Raw genomic sequence first — 17,416 nt, forward strand, 5'->3', positions numbered from 1 at the left:
CAGCAGATTGACAGTGATACAGAGGCCGTCGCCTCTATTGGGGGTGGTGCAGTAGATTGACAGGGATAAAGAGGCTGTCACCTCTATTGGGGGTGGCACAGCAGGTTCACAGGGATACAGAGACTGTCACCTCTAGGGCTAGATGGCGCAGCAGATTGACAGGGATACAGAGGCTGTCACCTCTATTGGGGGTGGTGCAGTAGATTGACAGGGATAAAGAGGCTGTCACCTCTATTGGGGGTGGCACAGCAGGTTCACAGGGATACAGAGACTGTCACCTCTAGGGCTAGATGGCGCAGCAGATTGACAGGGATACAGAGGCTGTCACCTCTATTGGGGGCGGCGCAGCAGATTGACAGGCCGACGCCTCTATTGGGGGTGGCGCAGCAGATGGACAGGGATACAGAGGCCATTGCTTCTATTCGGGAGGGCGCAGGAGATTCACAGGGATACAGAGCCCATCACGTCTAGGGCCGGGTGGCACAGCAGATTGACAGGGATACAGAGGCCGTCACCTGTATTGGGGGGATGCAGGAGATTCACAGGGATACAGAGGCCGTTGCCTCTATTGGGGGTGGCGCAGCAGATTGACAGGGATAAAGAGGCTGTCACCTCTATTGGGGGTGGCACAGCAGGTTCACAGGGATACAGAGACTGTCACCTCTAGGGCTAGATGGCGCAGCAGATTGACAGGGATACAGAGGCTGTCACCTCTATTGGGGGCGGCGCAGCAGATTGACAGGCCGACGCCTCTATTGGGGGTGGCGCAGCAGATGGACAGGGATACAGAGGCCATTGCTTCTATTCGGGAGGGCGCAAGAGATTCACAGGGATACAGAGCCCATCACGTCTAGGGCCGGGTGGCACAGCAGATTGACAGGGATACAGAGGCCGTCACCTGTATTGAGGGGATGCAGGAGATTCACAGGGATACAGAGGCCGTTGCCTCTATTGGGGGTGGCGCAGCAGATTGACGGGGATACAGAGGCCGTCGCCTCTATTGGGGGTGGCGCAGCAGATGGACAGGGATACAGAGGCCATTGCTTCTATTCGGGAGGGCGCAGGAGATTCACAGGGATACAGAGCCCATCACGTCTAGGGCCGGGTGGCACAGCAGATTGACAGGGATACAGAGGCCGTCACCTGTATTGGGGGGATGCAGGAGATTCACAGGGATACAGAGGCCGTTGCCTCTATTGGGGGTGGCGCAGCAGATTGACAGGGATAAAGAGGCTGTCACCTCTATTGGGGGTGGCACAGCAGGTTCACAGGGATACAGAGACTGTCACCTCTAGGGCTAGATGGCGCAGCAGATTGACAGGGATACAGAGGCTGTCACCTCTATTGGGGGCGGCGCAGCAGATTGACAGGCCGACGCCTCTATTGGGGGTGGCGCAGCAGATGGACAGGGATACAGAGGCCATTGCTTCTATTCGGGAGGGCGCAAGAGATTCACAGGGATACAGAGCCCATCACGTCTAGGGCCGGGTGGCACAGCAGATTGACAGGGATACAGAGGCCGTCACCGGTATTGAGGGGATGCAGGAGATTCACAGGGATACAGAGGCCGTTGCCTCTATTGGGGGTGGCGCAGCAGATTGACGGGGATACAGAGGCCGTCGCCTCTAGTGGGGGTGGCGCAGCAGATTGACGGGGATACAGAGGCCGTCGCCTCTAGTGGGGGTGGCGCAGCAGATTGACGGGGATACAGAGGCCGTCGCCTCTAGTGGGCTGGGTCACCCAGCCTGGGTGGCGCATGAGATTCCCAGGGATACAGAGCCCCAGTCCCTTGGCACAGCACTGGTAAAATGTCCCCGGAAGCGGCATGTTTTCCTCATAGGAATCTCTTCGGCAAGGTTGCCTTACTTCTGATCGCTGCTAATGTGGCACCATTCTTTCGCGAACATTTGATTTGCTGGGTGTCGTTGGGGGAGGGGAAAACAAAAAACAACACTGTTACATTCTTAAACAAATTCATATACATGGCTGTGCAGGGAGACGTTTCGCGTTTTGCCAAGTGGCAACCCCATCTGCCCGCCCCCCCACGCACCCACGCACATATGCGCACTGTTAGTGCAGCGCCTGCGGGCCCCGCGCTCTCGAGCTCGACCGGCTGTTTCTGCATTTCCTAGGAAAATGGCGCAGAGTTTTTGTAAACATTGACTACGCGCGAGCGGTGCTTTTTGCCTTTCAGGCCACGAAGAAGCCCTCACATTTCATCCGTTGCAGCAGAAAAAAATGTCACTGTCCCTGTTATTCTGTTTGCAGAATTATATGGGCAGTGTTTTACGTCCCACACATGCGTGCCATGTTTCCACATTTGCAATACACTGCTTCCCAGCATTAATATAGTGTTCACACATCTCCCATGTTCTTTGGCGTGTCTACAATGTTTTTTCATCTGCCATATTTCTTGGCCTTGTGTGTTCAGTCTTTTCACACCTCTCGTGCCTGCGGCCGCGCATGCGTGCAGTGTTTACCCAACCACGTATTATCTATAATTTGCTTCTAGTGCCTGCTGTATATTCTGCGACTCTGGATGAATCCAGTGTTTTCACATCGGTAATACACAATATTGTGGCCCGGCACATGTGCAGTGTTTTCACAGCTCGGGCCTCATTACGAGGTCGTCTGTAAAACCCACTGGTTAGCGTGGGCTAACGCTAGGGTGACCAGATGTCCCAGTTTTTCCAGGACACTCTGTGGAAATCACCCCCCCGTCCCGGGGTCCTGGGAGCTTTTTGATTTTATAAACCCTGCAATCCCGAAATCAGGTCCCTGCGCAACTCTTCCTGTGCGAATAGTGGTTTTCATGCCCCATTTCCTTCCCCTTCCCCTCCCAGGCACTCTCCTCCAATGAGATGAGTGTGCCTGTGGGCACACATCCCCTCACCCTCCCCCAGCAACAGGCCAGCGACAAAGAAGTAGGACTAACGTTTATTTGTATTTACTTTAGTCCTTCTTGTAATTCGGTGACCTGACCCGGTTTTAAAAAAAAACGCTGACCCTGCAATACTGTTTACCGCTGCCCGATATCCCGGTGGGATATCATGAGTGGTGGCAGAACGGTAAATCCCCATTCCCGAGGGGTCCCATAGGACCCCACGTGAATGGGGAGACTGAAGCACCAGCCCCGTTGCTAACGGTGCCCGTGCTTCAGTGAAAAATGTTGCCGGTAGGAACCTAAACTCCCGGCAGACCAGACCTACCGGGAGTTCCGTGGCCCTGACCGGCAGACTCGTAGTTTGGCGGTCCTGGAATGCGTGCTGCTGCATTACTACCGGCACCCTTATTTCCGGACCGCCAAACTTGTAATGAGGCCCCCCATGTGCACTGCGGCCCGCATGTGTTTTCACATCTCCACATATCCAGAGGCAACGCCGTGAAGCATGGAAGTGTTTTCACATCCCACATATTCTGTGGGGCGCATGTGTGCAAGGTATTTCCACCACCCATGTTCGTTAGCCCTGCATGTGTGCAGTGTTTTCAAATCTCCTATCCGTCGTGCCTCTGTTTTTGTGCAGTGTTTTCACATCTCACATATTCTGTGTCCCTTAATGTGTGCAGGGTATTCACGTCTCTCATGCTTTGTGGCTCTGGATATGTGAAGTGTTTTCACATCCCACATATTCTGCAGTCCTGCATGTGTGCAGTGTTTTCACATCTCCCATGCTTCTTGGCTCTGGATATATGCAATGTTTTCGCATTTCACATATTCAGCGGGCCTTAATGTATGCACGTCTATAGTGCTGTGTGGCTCTATGTGCAGTGTTTTCACATATTCTGTGGGGGTTTGATGTGTGTAGTATATCCAGATCCCCCATGCTCTGTGGCTCTATATATGTGCAGCGTTTTCACATCCCACATATTGTGTAGGCCCTCATGTGCGCAGTGTTTTACCATCTCCCATGTTCTGTTTTCACATCTTGCGTTCTTCGTGGCTCTAGATAGGTGCAGCATTTTCACATCTCATACATTTTGTGTGGCCTGCATGTGTGCTGTATGTTCCTACCTCTCTAATTTTCAGCCTTGTTTATGTTAAGTTATTTTAAGTTATTGGGATTTATCTTGCACATGGCTGACATTTGTATGGTCTCCAGGCCCTCTGGCTGATCTAAAAGAGAGTTGGTGGGTGAGGTTAATGGGGAGAGGAGAAAATGCAAGATAGCTTTGCTGTTTAGTTATTATTATTAATGTCTAGTTCCCCGCAATACGCCAGAAGGCCTCAGTGCGCCCCGGAGGACAAAGAAAATAGAAAAACACAATATGAAATCCCAGGTCAGAAGCCGGACAGCAAACCGTAATAAAGTGGCCTAATCCTTTGAATTGAAAAAGTGGGCCTATATGGTCTTCTTAAAACTGGGGACACCTGAGGTATTGGATATAGTGGGGGAAGAGAGTTCCATAAGCCTGGTGCGCATACATCAAAACGGGTGGCTCCAAAGTTTCTTAGCTCATATCTCAGGGTGATTAACTTGTTAGACCCATTGGAACACAGAGTTTGTGTAACGGGGGCCTTATGCAATCGTTTTCCACATATAATCTAAGATAAACACTTTTCGGTAAGAGCCAGAATTTTGTGGGATATTCGATGCCCAGCCTGTCTCTCTGTCAGTGCAGCTCTTCACGTTTTCCTTTTGGTGAACACAACCCATGGGATACCCCTATGGCAGCCATGAGAGGGGGCACACCCTGGCCCCTTACATGTGTTTTGGGCACCTGTGTGTTGCCCACAGAGCATGGTAAGGGCTGGTGGCAGCTACATGCTGACTGGGCAGTGGCTCTGCGTGTCATCCATTTTTGGGACACCCAGGCCCTGCAATAAGAATCATTGGATTCCTGACAGAAGGCAAGATGGACCCTATGGCCTCTTGGTTTTTCTTGTATTTTACCCTGTTTACCCAATTTCCTGGGGAGCCCTGCCTCTGTTCCTTCCCTCTGACTGTCTTTTGGATGGACATACCATATATGACTGTGGGGCTGCCTCCTGTCAGACTGACAGGAGCCCTCACTTGGGCTGTGTGTTGTGGGTACACTCTAGGGGTGGGCTCTGTGTGAATGGAGTCTGAAGTGAACATGTTACGGGTGTCTGGTTTCTGTTGGAGACACAATGGGCCTCATTCAAAGTGTGCCTGTCCGGAAACAACGGTGCCGGTAAACTTACTGGCACTGTTGTTTCCGGACCGGCACACTACAACTATGCAGGCGGGTGCCGTCCCACCCGGCAGGTCAGACCTATTAAAGGTGCCGGTGCTTACGTGTTCCCCACTCTCATAGAGTATGGGAATGGGGACTTACAATTTACTGGCTCCTGACTTTCCAGGCCAGCAGGGTTGTAATCCCCTGGTGTTACTGGGAAGTCAGGTGCCAGTAAGTCATTACGGGTCCAGCGGCAACCCACCGGTATCACCGGCACGGTAACCGCAGGACCCGTAATGAGACCCATTGACTGAGACACCCCTGACTGAAACTGACATGAATATAGAGTAGTGTGCTGAAAGGCTGGGTACTTACCCCAATCCACATTCTTTGTTATGGGTGTCTGGATGGAGTGAATGACCTGAATGTCTGTGAGCCTGAATGGCTGCCTGCCTGCATGAAGGCCCTTCTGCCTGATTGGTTGACTGAGCCTGGTTCAGCCTGAGTGAATGAGAACCAATGTGTTCAGAAGATGAAGTGGGAGCTGAAGCAGGAAGAAGCTGTTCCTTGAAGGCCAGCTGCTGGAGAAGTCTGCTGCTGCATTTTCTTTGTGCAATCAAAAAGATGCTGTGTTCTTCCAAGGACTGACCTAGAGAGGACCTACAAAGGTGACTTCTACCCGAGCTACGAGGGACCATTCATCAGAAGTAACCTGGAAACCAGTCCTGTGTGTCTGCCGTTCGGACAAGGGGTCTTCGTGAGTCCTGAAGAGGACATCTCGAATCGAAGAAGTCCAATGGTGTCACCCAGGGTCCGAAGGTGCGTTTCATGACCGCTGGAAGCTGTTGCTGTCTACCACCCAGAAAAGGGGGTAGCCTGGCATAGTGCTGCTGGACACCCAGAGCTGTGAAAGTTCCAAACTGCTTAAGAACATTTCAAGGGATATCCCTGCCATCATCACTGACCACTTTTTCCCACCAGAGTGGCTCCAGAGTCCCTGAGTGTAGAGGAAGGTCCGTTGGTGGGTTTCCCGCCACCAGGAGCTAACAAAGATGTCCCGAGGGCCCAGACTTTGAGGGTCTGTGGTCCACTCCAGTGCTCGAGTCCAGGCCATGAGAAGCCGTTCAGACATTTGTGCTTTGGCTGCAGCACTGAAGAACCGAAAGTCGGACAACCGTGTAAATCCAAAACCCGACGCAAAAAGTGACCTATGTACGCATCGACACCAGAAGTCATGAAGGGTCCCAGGGGTCCTACTCTCACCTGCCAAGTCTTTAAGGAGCCCACAGCAAGTTTAATCTTCCCAGGGCTCCTACAGTCAGAGGAATCGTCGACCAAAGGAGAGCACTGCGAAGAGTGAAACTGCTGTAACTCGGAGAGACTATGGTTCCATTTTTCTCGTGGACTCAGCAGTCCAGTGGCTCGTTTTTCCAAGCGGGGTCCATCCTCACAGGGAATCGCTAAGTGAAACCGAGAAACTCTGCCACTTTGCCTGCCAAGGCACCAGAGGTACAGTGACGAGGAAGAGCCTCTTCTAGCCTCAGGAGTCGTCCAAAGGTCCCAGATTCATCTTGGATCCTGTTTTCCTGTGGCCTCTCATGTACTTTGGGGGTGGTAGAACTTTTTAAAAGAAAACAGAAGGTTATTGAACAATATTGAACTGGGCTGTAAAAGACAAGATAAGTTACTCCCTAACTTTTGCATTACCGGTTGTCCAGGTGGGGGGATCTTCACACAGAATTGTATATCTAGCCTAAAGAAAGCATTCTGCCACTGTTCACAACTAACCTGCCCTTTTCCCTATTCTATGCTGATAGACTGCACTTAAGAATTCACATGCCTATTTAAAACTGTCGGCAGTTAGTGCATCTCTTACTGAATTTAAGTAATCTGTGGTATCACATAGAATGTATATATTTGCCATTCTTTGAATAAGTATTTCCAATCACAATGCATTATTATTTATATGTATATATTCGGGTAGCAACCTTATTTTATATTAAGAAGCTGTGTTATCACGTGCCATAGTGTGTGGACACTCTTTTGTGGGGAGTTTGGGACTCGCTGTACTTAAGAACCAGCCAGCATTACCTCCTGAGAGTGCAAGTCTTGGTTGCTCGTCCATTGCTACTTCTTGGGTCTCAACCAAGACTCAACAAGTTGGATTCTGCTTTTGACTCATTCATCATCGATGGAAATACCATTAAGGTATACAACGACGCTAAAACCCTGGGCATATACCTAGATTCCACACTATCTTTATCTAGACAAACTAATGCCATAATCTCCTCCACAGCGTACACTTGCAAACTCATCACCGCCTGTCGACCATTCCTTAGTGCCACCAATTGCTCCACACCAGCTAGAACCCTTGTACTGTCGAAACTTGACTATTGCAATACGCTTTTTCTAGGGACTAGCAAACAGAATATAAACAAACAACAAGTAACACAAAATAATGCCATTAGGGCTGCGCTGAACATCCCCAGAAACCACCACATCTCGGATACCAGACGAAACTTACATTGGCTCTCTGTCTCCCAAAGAATCGCGCATTGTCACTCACGCATAAATGCCTAGCCAAGCAGGCTCCGATATACCTATCTAACCTATTCACACGCAACACCTCAGATCGGCCCCATAGAGCTGCCCAAGCACACTCCCTCCTATTACCGAGGTTCAAGCTTCAGAAAGCAGGTGGCAGTTGCAAGGCTATGGAACTCCCTTCCTAGCCCACTCAGAACTGAACCCTCCTTCTATGCCTTCAGTAGTAAAGTAAAAAATTGACTGGTAGCGCAGGACCATCACATACTCGCCTAACCAATTTTTAGCTATGCACCATTTGGCTATACTGCTGTAAATATCACCTGTACTCAACTAACTATGTAATTAAAGCACTTGGGTAAGATGCAATACCTATCTAATACTTTGCAATAGAGGCTATTCTTCTGTCTTTGGAATATTATGTAAATCCATGTAACTGCAAATATATGTAATTTTGTTATGTCTCTGTAACATTATGTAAATATATGTAACTGGAACCTCCCTAAGAAATGCGCCCAGATGCCCCCGGGCCAGGTGCACTATACATATAAAATAAATACAAATACAAAGAATAGAGAACCTTGGCTGGAGTTGCTCTGTGCCTCTGTCACAACCATGTAGAGGGCAGAAGTGCAGATACTCCCTCGAGCCTTTACACAGTCCATGCCTTACAATGACGTCATAGCCACCAAATGTAAGGGAAAACCTCACCTGCCCAGTTACTGTCATTATCTGCCACACACAGACCCATCAAAGTAATGCCATCTAATGCCAGTATAGCCTCACATGTGAAGTTGCTGCCATTATGTTCCAAACACATCATCAAACAATGCTGCGCCCCCCCCCACTAGCCTGTATGGCAGCCCATCCAAAGTACACAAGGTAATGATTGACATATACTCCCTGAAACCCTCATCCTACCCACAGAACCACATCCCTGCAGTGACCGGGAGAGAGGACTTGGCTCTGTGGATGTGGCTCCCAGTTCCAGTCCAATGCTGTTCTTCACCCCCGTTTCTGCTCCTTCTTTCTGGTTTTTCCTGCATGTACGCCATCCTGCCGTTGCAATGATGGTGGGAATGAGGAGCGTATACCCCTGGCCACTCCCTATCCCCTCAGCAGCCCTTAGAACACAGACAATGTGCTAGGAGAGGGTTTAGGTCGGTGAGCTACTGAAAGTCAATAAGGCCCTCACCAGAGCCCTCTTTGCTCTTTTTTTGGGCAGTTCCTGTAGGCACTGTTCCTGCAATCCCTGGACCAGGGGTTGCAAGGGCAGTGCCAGTGGTACCAAGGGTTGGCAGCTGGTACCCCTTCCCACCCGCAAAAGACGTCCCTGCAGACTTGCTTTCATTCCTGCCTACGCACTGATTGTGTTCTCTTCTTTCCCACAGTGACGGTGCTTCGCAAGTTCTTGGAGCCTGCGTCAGGAATTTCCGGAACACACCGCATCCTTTCCGAGCCAGGATCACCTATTATAAAAAGACTCTGAGTGTGAGTGCTCGTAGCGTGCGCGTGTCACCAATGCTTTCTCTCTGGGGGTCGTTATAGGTTTGGCGGTGTGGTAAAAATGCCGGTAAAAGTGTTGGTAAATCTCGTATCTGCACTTTTACCGCACCACCAAACCACAAGTGTGCCTGTGATGGTCACTGATTTGGCTCCATCTAAGAACTGGAGGTAAATCAGGCCACTACCGGCAAAAAAAAATGCAGGTATTACCGGTGTGGGTAAAACCTGAAATCCCCTCTGGAGTGGGCATTTACCACCCCTTCCCCAACATGTAATATCTCAGTAATACCGGGATATCAGACGGCAGAAACAGTAGATTGGTTTGCTGGTATCCCTGAGCAATAACCAGCGGGATACCGGCAAACCAATAAGGTCCCCTCTTTCTCTCTCCTCCTATCTCCCTCCATGACCTTGCTCCATGGTGCGCTCCCAGCACCTGCTCTCCAGCAGGTCTAATGTCACTGGGGCATTGGAGGCCCAGTGACTAAATGCACCCATCTCTAGGGCAAGCTTCCTCTGTTGCTGGACCTGCATGCTGGAATTCTTTGCTGCCCCCGTGACGGTTTAAGTCTGCCACGCAGGCTGCTAGCATAGTAGCTATCTCCACACCTCTGCTCTCTTCCTTAAAGGACTTTGAAGGTCATGGGCACTGACTCTGCCTCGAGTTGAATTTACACACCAGGAAGAAATGGACCCTGTTGCCCTTTTGTTGCAAACTGCAGCTAGATACGTCCGTTTAAAAGTTATCAGGTAATATTATCCTCATAAATAATGTCGCTATATATATTTTTTTTATTAAAAAAAAAAAAAAAAAAAAAAAAAAAAATATATATATATATATATATATATATATATATATATATATATATATATATATATAGTAGTAAACCAATAATAGCAGTTTTCACGATCGTGGTGGTTGATGGCATCAGAGATATTAGGTGATAGTTGGTGATATTGTTTCGATCACTTGACCATGAATGCTTCGACTAGCGGGCACCATCCAGGAACTCTTTGCCCAGGCCCATGTGTGGCGGATGGTGGAGTCTGCACCTTCCACCACACATGGGAACACCAGTGAGCAAGGCCTTGTCCATGTACTTGGTGATGAAGCCTTGAACCTCTAGCCTGGATATTCAGGGACATTTGACACCCAAGCATCCGGAGCCACCATAGAGCCAATCCAGTCCTCCAAACATGCCAAGGTGTATGTGTGCATGTATTAGTGCCTGGCACGTCTCATTTCTTCCTTCTCAGCTCCTTCCTTCTATGTCACAGTTCCGGCTCATGTGATTGGAGAAGGGGGATAACCTCACCTGTGCTTTTATAAAACATGGCGAGTCAACACAAAGGGCAATGGCAGGTGACTCAGATGCCTGAATTATGCCGGGTTCCATTTGTGTCCAACAGGGGTGTTGCTAGGTCTGGAAAAGATCTGGGGTTACGATAATGTCAGGCCAGTTAGGACTCGTGGCTAGCTAGCCTTTTGGTTGTAGCCCATCAGCATCTATCCGGGGCTAAAACCAAAATACCCAGAGCTGTAGCTCCCCCAGCCACCCCCAGCAACGCCTCTGAGGTCCAATACAGTAATAGTCTATGGGATGTGTGTACTCTAGCATTGTGGCCGAGCACGTGTGACTCGCCTTCACTATCTAGTTTGCTTCCACATTCCTCTTGTGTCTGCTTATGGTTGTCAATGGCTTGGCACAAAATGCCAAGGACTCTCTATTTCCAGCTGTGCACATGCTCAACCATAAGCGCGCCCAACGTTTCTCCCACTCGGGCACAGACACCCCTAAAACTCTCACCTATCAGTTACCATGTTTGTATTTTATTACATTTATATAGCGCCTAACGCCCAAGCGCTTTACAAACTATGAGAAAGCGGTGCAATAAGTAAGGACATGCCAAATGAAAAATATGAAGTCGAGAGAAGATTTTCTGTAAGGCAAGATTTAGAGCGAGAAAAAGAAGACAAAGCTTGCAGAGTGAGAGGGCGAGTGATTCAGTGCTTGTGTGCCCAAAGGGAAAAGGAATGAAAATAAGAAAAGGCACATGGGGGACGAGGAAGAACTAAGAGAAAAAGAGTTTGTGAGCAGAGAACGGGTGGCAGAATAAAAAGGGATTAAAGAAGAGGGATAAGGAGGGTCTAGAGCATGGAGACATTTAAAGACAATACAAAGAAAATTGAAGCGAAGGCGAGCTTGGAAGGATAGCCACTGGAGTGAGTGTAGGGCCACAGTAATGGAGTTATAAGGAGAAAGATTACAGAGGAAGCGGATTGAGGAGTGATAGATTGAGCATAGAAGGGCTAACTGGTAGGCAGGGAGACCATGGAGAAGGCTGGAACAGTAGAACAGACGAGAGAAAACTAAAGGGGAAATAAGAAGTTTAGAGGTGTGAAAGGTTATAAACCAGCGAGCCTTCCGAATACTGAAGAGCTGAAATGACAGGATCGAGAAATCTAGAAGATGTGAGAGGAGAATGAGAGGAGCAGAAAATGACACCCAGATTGCAGGCCGAAGTAGAGATGGGGGAAGAAGCAGGAGGCAATGAAATGGAGAAAGGCGTAAGGGGAGATGGAATAGTGGAAGCAGGAAAGATGAGAACCTCGGTCTTAGATGGATTGATGTGCAAGAAGTGAGAAGACATCCACGACTGGATAGAAAGTAGATAGGCAGAGAGATGAATGAATAGGGTCAAAGAAGGAAGAAAAAGATCAGAGAGTCACTGGCATAGATATAAGAGAAACCAAAAGACAAGATACATAGGTCCAAGGGGGTGTGTAGTGTAAAGGGAGGAGAAGGCCTAGAGCAGAGCCATGAGGTACATCATGAGAAAAGGGAAGAAGAGAAGAAGAATGACCGGCCCAGGAGACAGAGTCAAGTTGGAAGAGACCGGAAAGAAGGATGGAATGGTCGACCGTATCAAATGTGGCTGATAAGTTAATGAGGATAGGCACAGGGACAGCTAGTACAAAGTTTCATATATGCCTAGTTACACATATTGCCAATGTCTGGATGCCAAGTAACACGTATTGGCAAAGACCACATGCCCAGTTTGGGACACCCCTGTCGAGTTTGTCAGAGTTTGTTAGGATTCTTGTCCCTCAGGCAAGTACCTCTGCAGTAGGTTAACGTTGACTTTATTGTGTCAGTTTCTTGGGGCCCCATGAAGCGTCCCCTTTCAGGGAGTTCTGTCTTCTCAACTATTTAGGAATGCCTGTAGCCTATTTCACCTCCTGCTGCTGGTGACTGCCAAAGTCAGATGTCATTTTTTCTTCTCGGCCGTGAGAATCAAGGCAATAGGCAATGACAGCGCATTTCTGAGTGTGAACGCAGGCTTAGTCGCAACACTTAACATTATCCCACAACATCAGCCCTACACTAGCGGTTTACCTGTACTCTGTCAGGTTTAGTGTTTGGTTGTGATACTGCACTGATTCCCATGTGCTTTTGACTCTGCACCCTCAGGGGAGGACTCTATGGAGTGATGGTTGCCCGGGATTGTAGATACTCCCCATATGCAGTAAGCACAAAGTGTTAAATGAATGACAAGAGATTAAGGATCATAGGAGATCAGAAAGTGGTGACATCATAAGACAGCATTGATGGCTTTCCTACAGTGTTAGTCTCAATATTGCAGAGGTCTACTATGAGTTAGAACCCTATGGAGCTTAAAGTCCATTAGTGATTCACTGCCTCTGTGCCCAGACAGACCGATGTCAATTTCCGGTATGTCATTTCACCATCTGATTAATTTCCAATATAGTGAATAAGGACAGACAATCATTGTCTGAGACCTAGAGAATATGGACAGAGCTGGTTTGGGGAATGCCCTGGAGCTGTGGCCCAGGGCGGGGAACAGCAAAAAACATTAGGGCACGTACCCGATTCTAGTTACATGGATGAGACTCGTCTACTAATCCTATTTCCTTTCATGTTGCAGATTTCCATCAACCCAGGCCTCTCTCCTGAGGACACATTTTACGAGCCCTGCACTGAGGTCAAGAACATGGTGATCCCCCAGGTGGGCTTTTTTGGAGTGTCGGCTGCGACGGGAGGTCTGGCAGGTATTGTTTCTCTTAAGGGAATGAGCTTCGGGTCCCACTGGCGGTTATTAACCGGTGGGTTTGATGCACTTCCCACGAGGCATCTGATTATACTAAGTCAATACATTGGGGCTAATTCAATGCTCCCAGCATCGTTAATCCACGACTGATCTTCTGGTTCCCCAATGCAGACTCCAGGATTCATCCCTCTCTGCCAGTTATAGGAAGGATCTTGGCCCATGCCTCATGCCCATCTATTTATTCTGCATTATCCTTTGCTTTGATTGGTAGCCTGCCTGGAGACTGATTGCCTAATCTACGATCCAAATGTATACGTATTTAAATTGTTTTCTACTTGAGCCCCACCCGCTTGTCCCATACCACCTTTTTCAGCCTATCCCAACAAAGGCACCATTCCTTTGGGCAGGGCGTGTCTTTATAGGCCCTAGTCTCTGTGACCGGTCAGTTTCTATGCTGCCTCCCCTCTACTGGACCACTCCTATCCTTAAACGAATTATTACTGCCTCCCCTCTCATCCTTGAGCACCAAGAGACTTCCAGCCTTTACTGCTGCCATAGTCAATGTCACATATTCTGAGCATTCCGCAGACACACTATGCACTGCAGTGTACAATGTAGTCGCGTAATGTCTCGCTCGCCACTCACTCTCGCAGACTGTTCCTATCTGCCTCCTAGTTCCCGTGTTAAGTTTTATTCAACCTCAGTACGAAGTTTGTACTGCACATGCAAACACTGGCACTGTTTTGGGATTGGAAGAACAGGGACGGGGGAGCTATGTGGCTCCTGCTTGTATTTAGGGGAGCCTGGTTGGCTTATCCTAGGCTACTACCTGTAGCTGCCTTTGACGCCAAGACCACCGGTGCCATACAGAAATACCCTGCGACAGTGCTGCTCTGTTCATTTCTGATTCCCATAAAGATTGGTAATTTGGGATTCCCATAAATATATCCACCATTTCTATTGTTGTTCAATGCACTCGTGTCCTTATGAAAATGAGACATTGCTTGAATCTAATGGAGAAGTTTGGTTGTCCTACAACAAACCCGTTTACTGTTACTGCCATATTACGGGTGGGGTAATGGTGGAGCCCATCCGCATTCCTCGGGTCCGTAGGACTCAATGGGGGGCTTGGTGAAAATTAATGGGGTTGTAAATTGCGCCCCAGATAATTTCTCCAGTTTTTGGCACCATGAGCTATCTTTAGAGCTGGCAGAATCTCCTCCACTTAACTCAAAACTTGTAAAATGGTGCTGCAGAAAAGTGGCTTCTCTGGCTGGGTTTCTCCCGAATGTTGTGCGTGGCCCTGCGTGGGATTCTTTCTGCTGACTCATCCCGTTACAGCATGTTGCCAATCTGCTCCAGGCCTGGACAGTGAATTCCCGCGCCTGCGCTGCAGCTTCTAGAACGAGCAGAAGGTTGTGTTTTGACTGCTCCTCTTTGTCCCTTTCTCCAGATGACCACGATGTCCTGTCGTTCCTGACCTTCAGCCTGAGTGACACTTGGAAAGAGGTAAGGCTGCAGAGCTCTCCATTCCATGACGGTCCAGAGGGAGCCACTTGTCCTGCGGTTGGTGGTTGAGGGGAGGCCGTGAGATGAGGGCACGCAACCCTGGGGCCTGAATTCCGTCTAGGAGTTCCTCAAGGGCCAAGCCAAATCTCCAGTTAATTTGAGGAGGTGGGGGGACAGGGGCAGGGGAGTGTTTGGGAGAAGGAGATTAAGTTGTTTGCACTAGGGCCCATGCTCCCTTACCGTAACCCGGTCATTCCTGATTGGTCAGTACCTTGCTACATCCGGCGTTGGAATTTCATTGCTCCTCTATAATACGGTTCTATTGAATGATAAAGTCAATAAAGGGATATCAGAAAATGAAAACCAGTGCCTCTGTGGTGGGCCCTACTGGGCTTACGTAGCCAATGTGTGCTTCTGTGAAGGAGTTGTTGCACGCAAAGGTCTTCTTTTGGGCATAGGGTCGTTAGCAGTCCGATGACACCTGTGAGGCTTCCATGAGTCCTGCCAGTGGTGCCTCCAACCCGTTGGTTTCCCGACTCATGTTGCATACCAGGAGCTGAAACTACAGGCTGCCCTTTGAACCTGTTTCATCAGCAGATCAAGTCCTTTGCCTACTGGGTTGGATGGCACAGTCGCCCATGCAGCAGTCTATATAGGACACTTGTAGGTACAGATTAAGGCTAATTGCCTACAGCTGTTGGCATGAAGGAGAGTATGGCAAGGTGCCACATGGGAACCCAGGGCATTGTTAACCCTTGTGAAGCTACTTCTGATCCTCAACGGGACCGACAGTCAAGACATGCCCCGGGTGCTTGAAGGCCGTTCCTCTAGATTCCCTAGTCCCGAGGTCAGAAGGGACATTTACTTCAAAGTAATGTCTATTATATGATGGAAATGTGGATAAAAGTAGGCACATTGCACAAGATGCACCGTTAATCCTTCCCCGGTGTTGTGCTAAGGGCTTCACATAACCTGGGGCATCGGTGTGGGTCATACACATCGTAGGGTTCACGTGCAAGTCCATGTCAATACATGCACTAATGCTGCACCACGGCGGTCGCATGAAGCCCACCTAGATCAGATGATTAGATGAAGAGAATAGGAGGACATGCCCTTTGATACATCTGCCCTATGAGTGAACCATGAGTTTGTTATTTGTAAAGAGGAGGGTCACTGACCCATTTCGGTTCCCTTGGAGGATACGCTTGTTTCCTCGTATCCAGCATGGGCAGATATCTGCCTCAAACCTGCCTTATTTTGATATCTTCGTAAATACTTACTCGTTGCTGCTAATCTTTGTCACCCTGAGTCCACTTGTACCTTATGAGTCTACTTAGTGATTAAAGGTCATTAACTTCTGCAGAGCACCATCAAGCTCTTATACAAAAGAATTTGCGTCAAAACGGATGGAAGCTTGGAACTGCCCCACTGCTTTGCCCTAGCTCTCAGCCTTTGCATTCTAGGTGGGTGACGCACCATGTGGCCACGCCTTGAGAATTCCACAGGAGGACCAACATCCTGGACAAGACACGCAACCACTGTGTTACGATTAATAGATGGTCCTGATTAATGTACTCAGGGGGCCTACAAGGTTATTCAGCAGTTGAGGAGAAGGACCTAGAGTTATAAATAAAGGCTTTTCCTGGTGAGGAGATGGACCTGGAGTAATAAATATACACTGCCTTTCTTGGTGAAGCGATAGACCCAGAGTAATAAATAGAGGCTGCTTTTCCTGGTGAGGTGATGGACCCAGCGTAATAAATATATGCTGCCTTTCCTGGTGAGGTGATGGACCCAGAGTAATAAACAGAGGCTGCCTTTCCTGGTGAGGTGATGGACCCAGAGTAATAGTCTGCCTTTCCTGGTGAGGTGATGTACCCAGAGTAATAAATAGAGGCTGCCTTTCCTGGTGAGGTGATGGACCCAGAGTAATAAATATATGCTGCCTTTCCTGGTGAGGTGATGGACCCAGAGTAATAAATATATGCTGCCTTTTCTGGTGAGGTGATGGACCCAGAGTAATAAATAGAGGCTGCCTTTCCTGGTGAGGAGATGGACCCAGAGAAGTGCACGAAGAGTATATAAAGTATTACTGTTATGATGAGGGGGAGGACCCAGAGCAATTAGGGAAGAGTACCTGAGGGTTAATATCATGTGCCAAGGGCCCTAAATGATGAAAAGCTAAAGCACAAAGGTTACTATAGTGAAGATAAGTACCCAATATAATAAAGGAAGCGTACTTAGAGGAGTATTGTCATGATGACTGGATGCGCCAGGACTGATGCATGGATGGCACATTGAGGGTGAACGCTTTGAGGAACAGATGAGCCAGAGTAACAACAGGATGGTGTCTGAAGGGGGTTACGGTCCTGATTAGGATATGTAACTTTGGGTAATGAAGGAAGGTACAGGAATGGGTATCATCTAGAAGAAAGGATGTGCCTGAACCAATGAACAAAGGGTTCATGGGTGGTTACTCTCTTGGTGAAGAGTGGCCCCTGAGTATTGGGGGTAGGACTTGAGTGGGAAATGGTGCATTACTGGCCCTATAAAGAGATGGACCAAGCATAATGATGGGAGATACCTCAAGGGATACTCTTGTGATGGAGCCAAAGTGATGAAGGGAGGACCCAAGAGGGTTACTGTC

At 48.8% G+C, this 17,416-nt stretch overlaps 1 protein-coding gene across 1 annotated transcript in view; it reads left to right on the forward strand.

Moving 5' to 3' along the window:
- Positions 1-17,416, forward strand: part of LMAN1L (lectin, mannose binding 1 like) — a 463,181-nt gene that overhangs the window by 259,198 nt on the left and 186,567 nt on the right. Inside the window, exons 5-7 of the mRNA XM_069625277.1 lie at positions 9,075-9,174; positions 13,138-13,261; positions 14,714-14,769. Of these exons, the coding sequence (XP_069481378.1) occupies positions 9,075-9,174; positions 13,138-13,261; positions 14,714-14,769 (280 nt within the window). The remainder of the gene's footprint in view (positions 1-9,074; positions 9,175-13,137; positions 13,262-14,713; positions 14,770-17,416) is intronic.

The sequence above is a fragment of the Ambystoma mexicanum genome, chromosome 11 (genome assembly GCF_040938575.1).
Source record: "Ambystoma mexicanum isolate Mex_15411 chromosome 11, UKY_AmexF1_1, whole genome shotgun sequence".
Classification (NCBI taxonomy): domain Eukaryota; kingdom Metazoa; phylum Chordata; class Amphibia; order Caudata; family Ambystomatidae; genus Ambystoma; species Ambystoma mexicanum.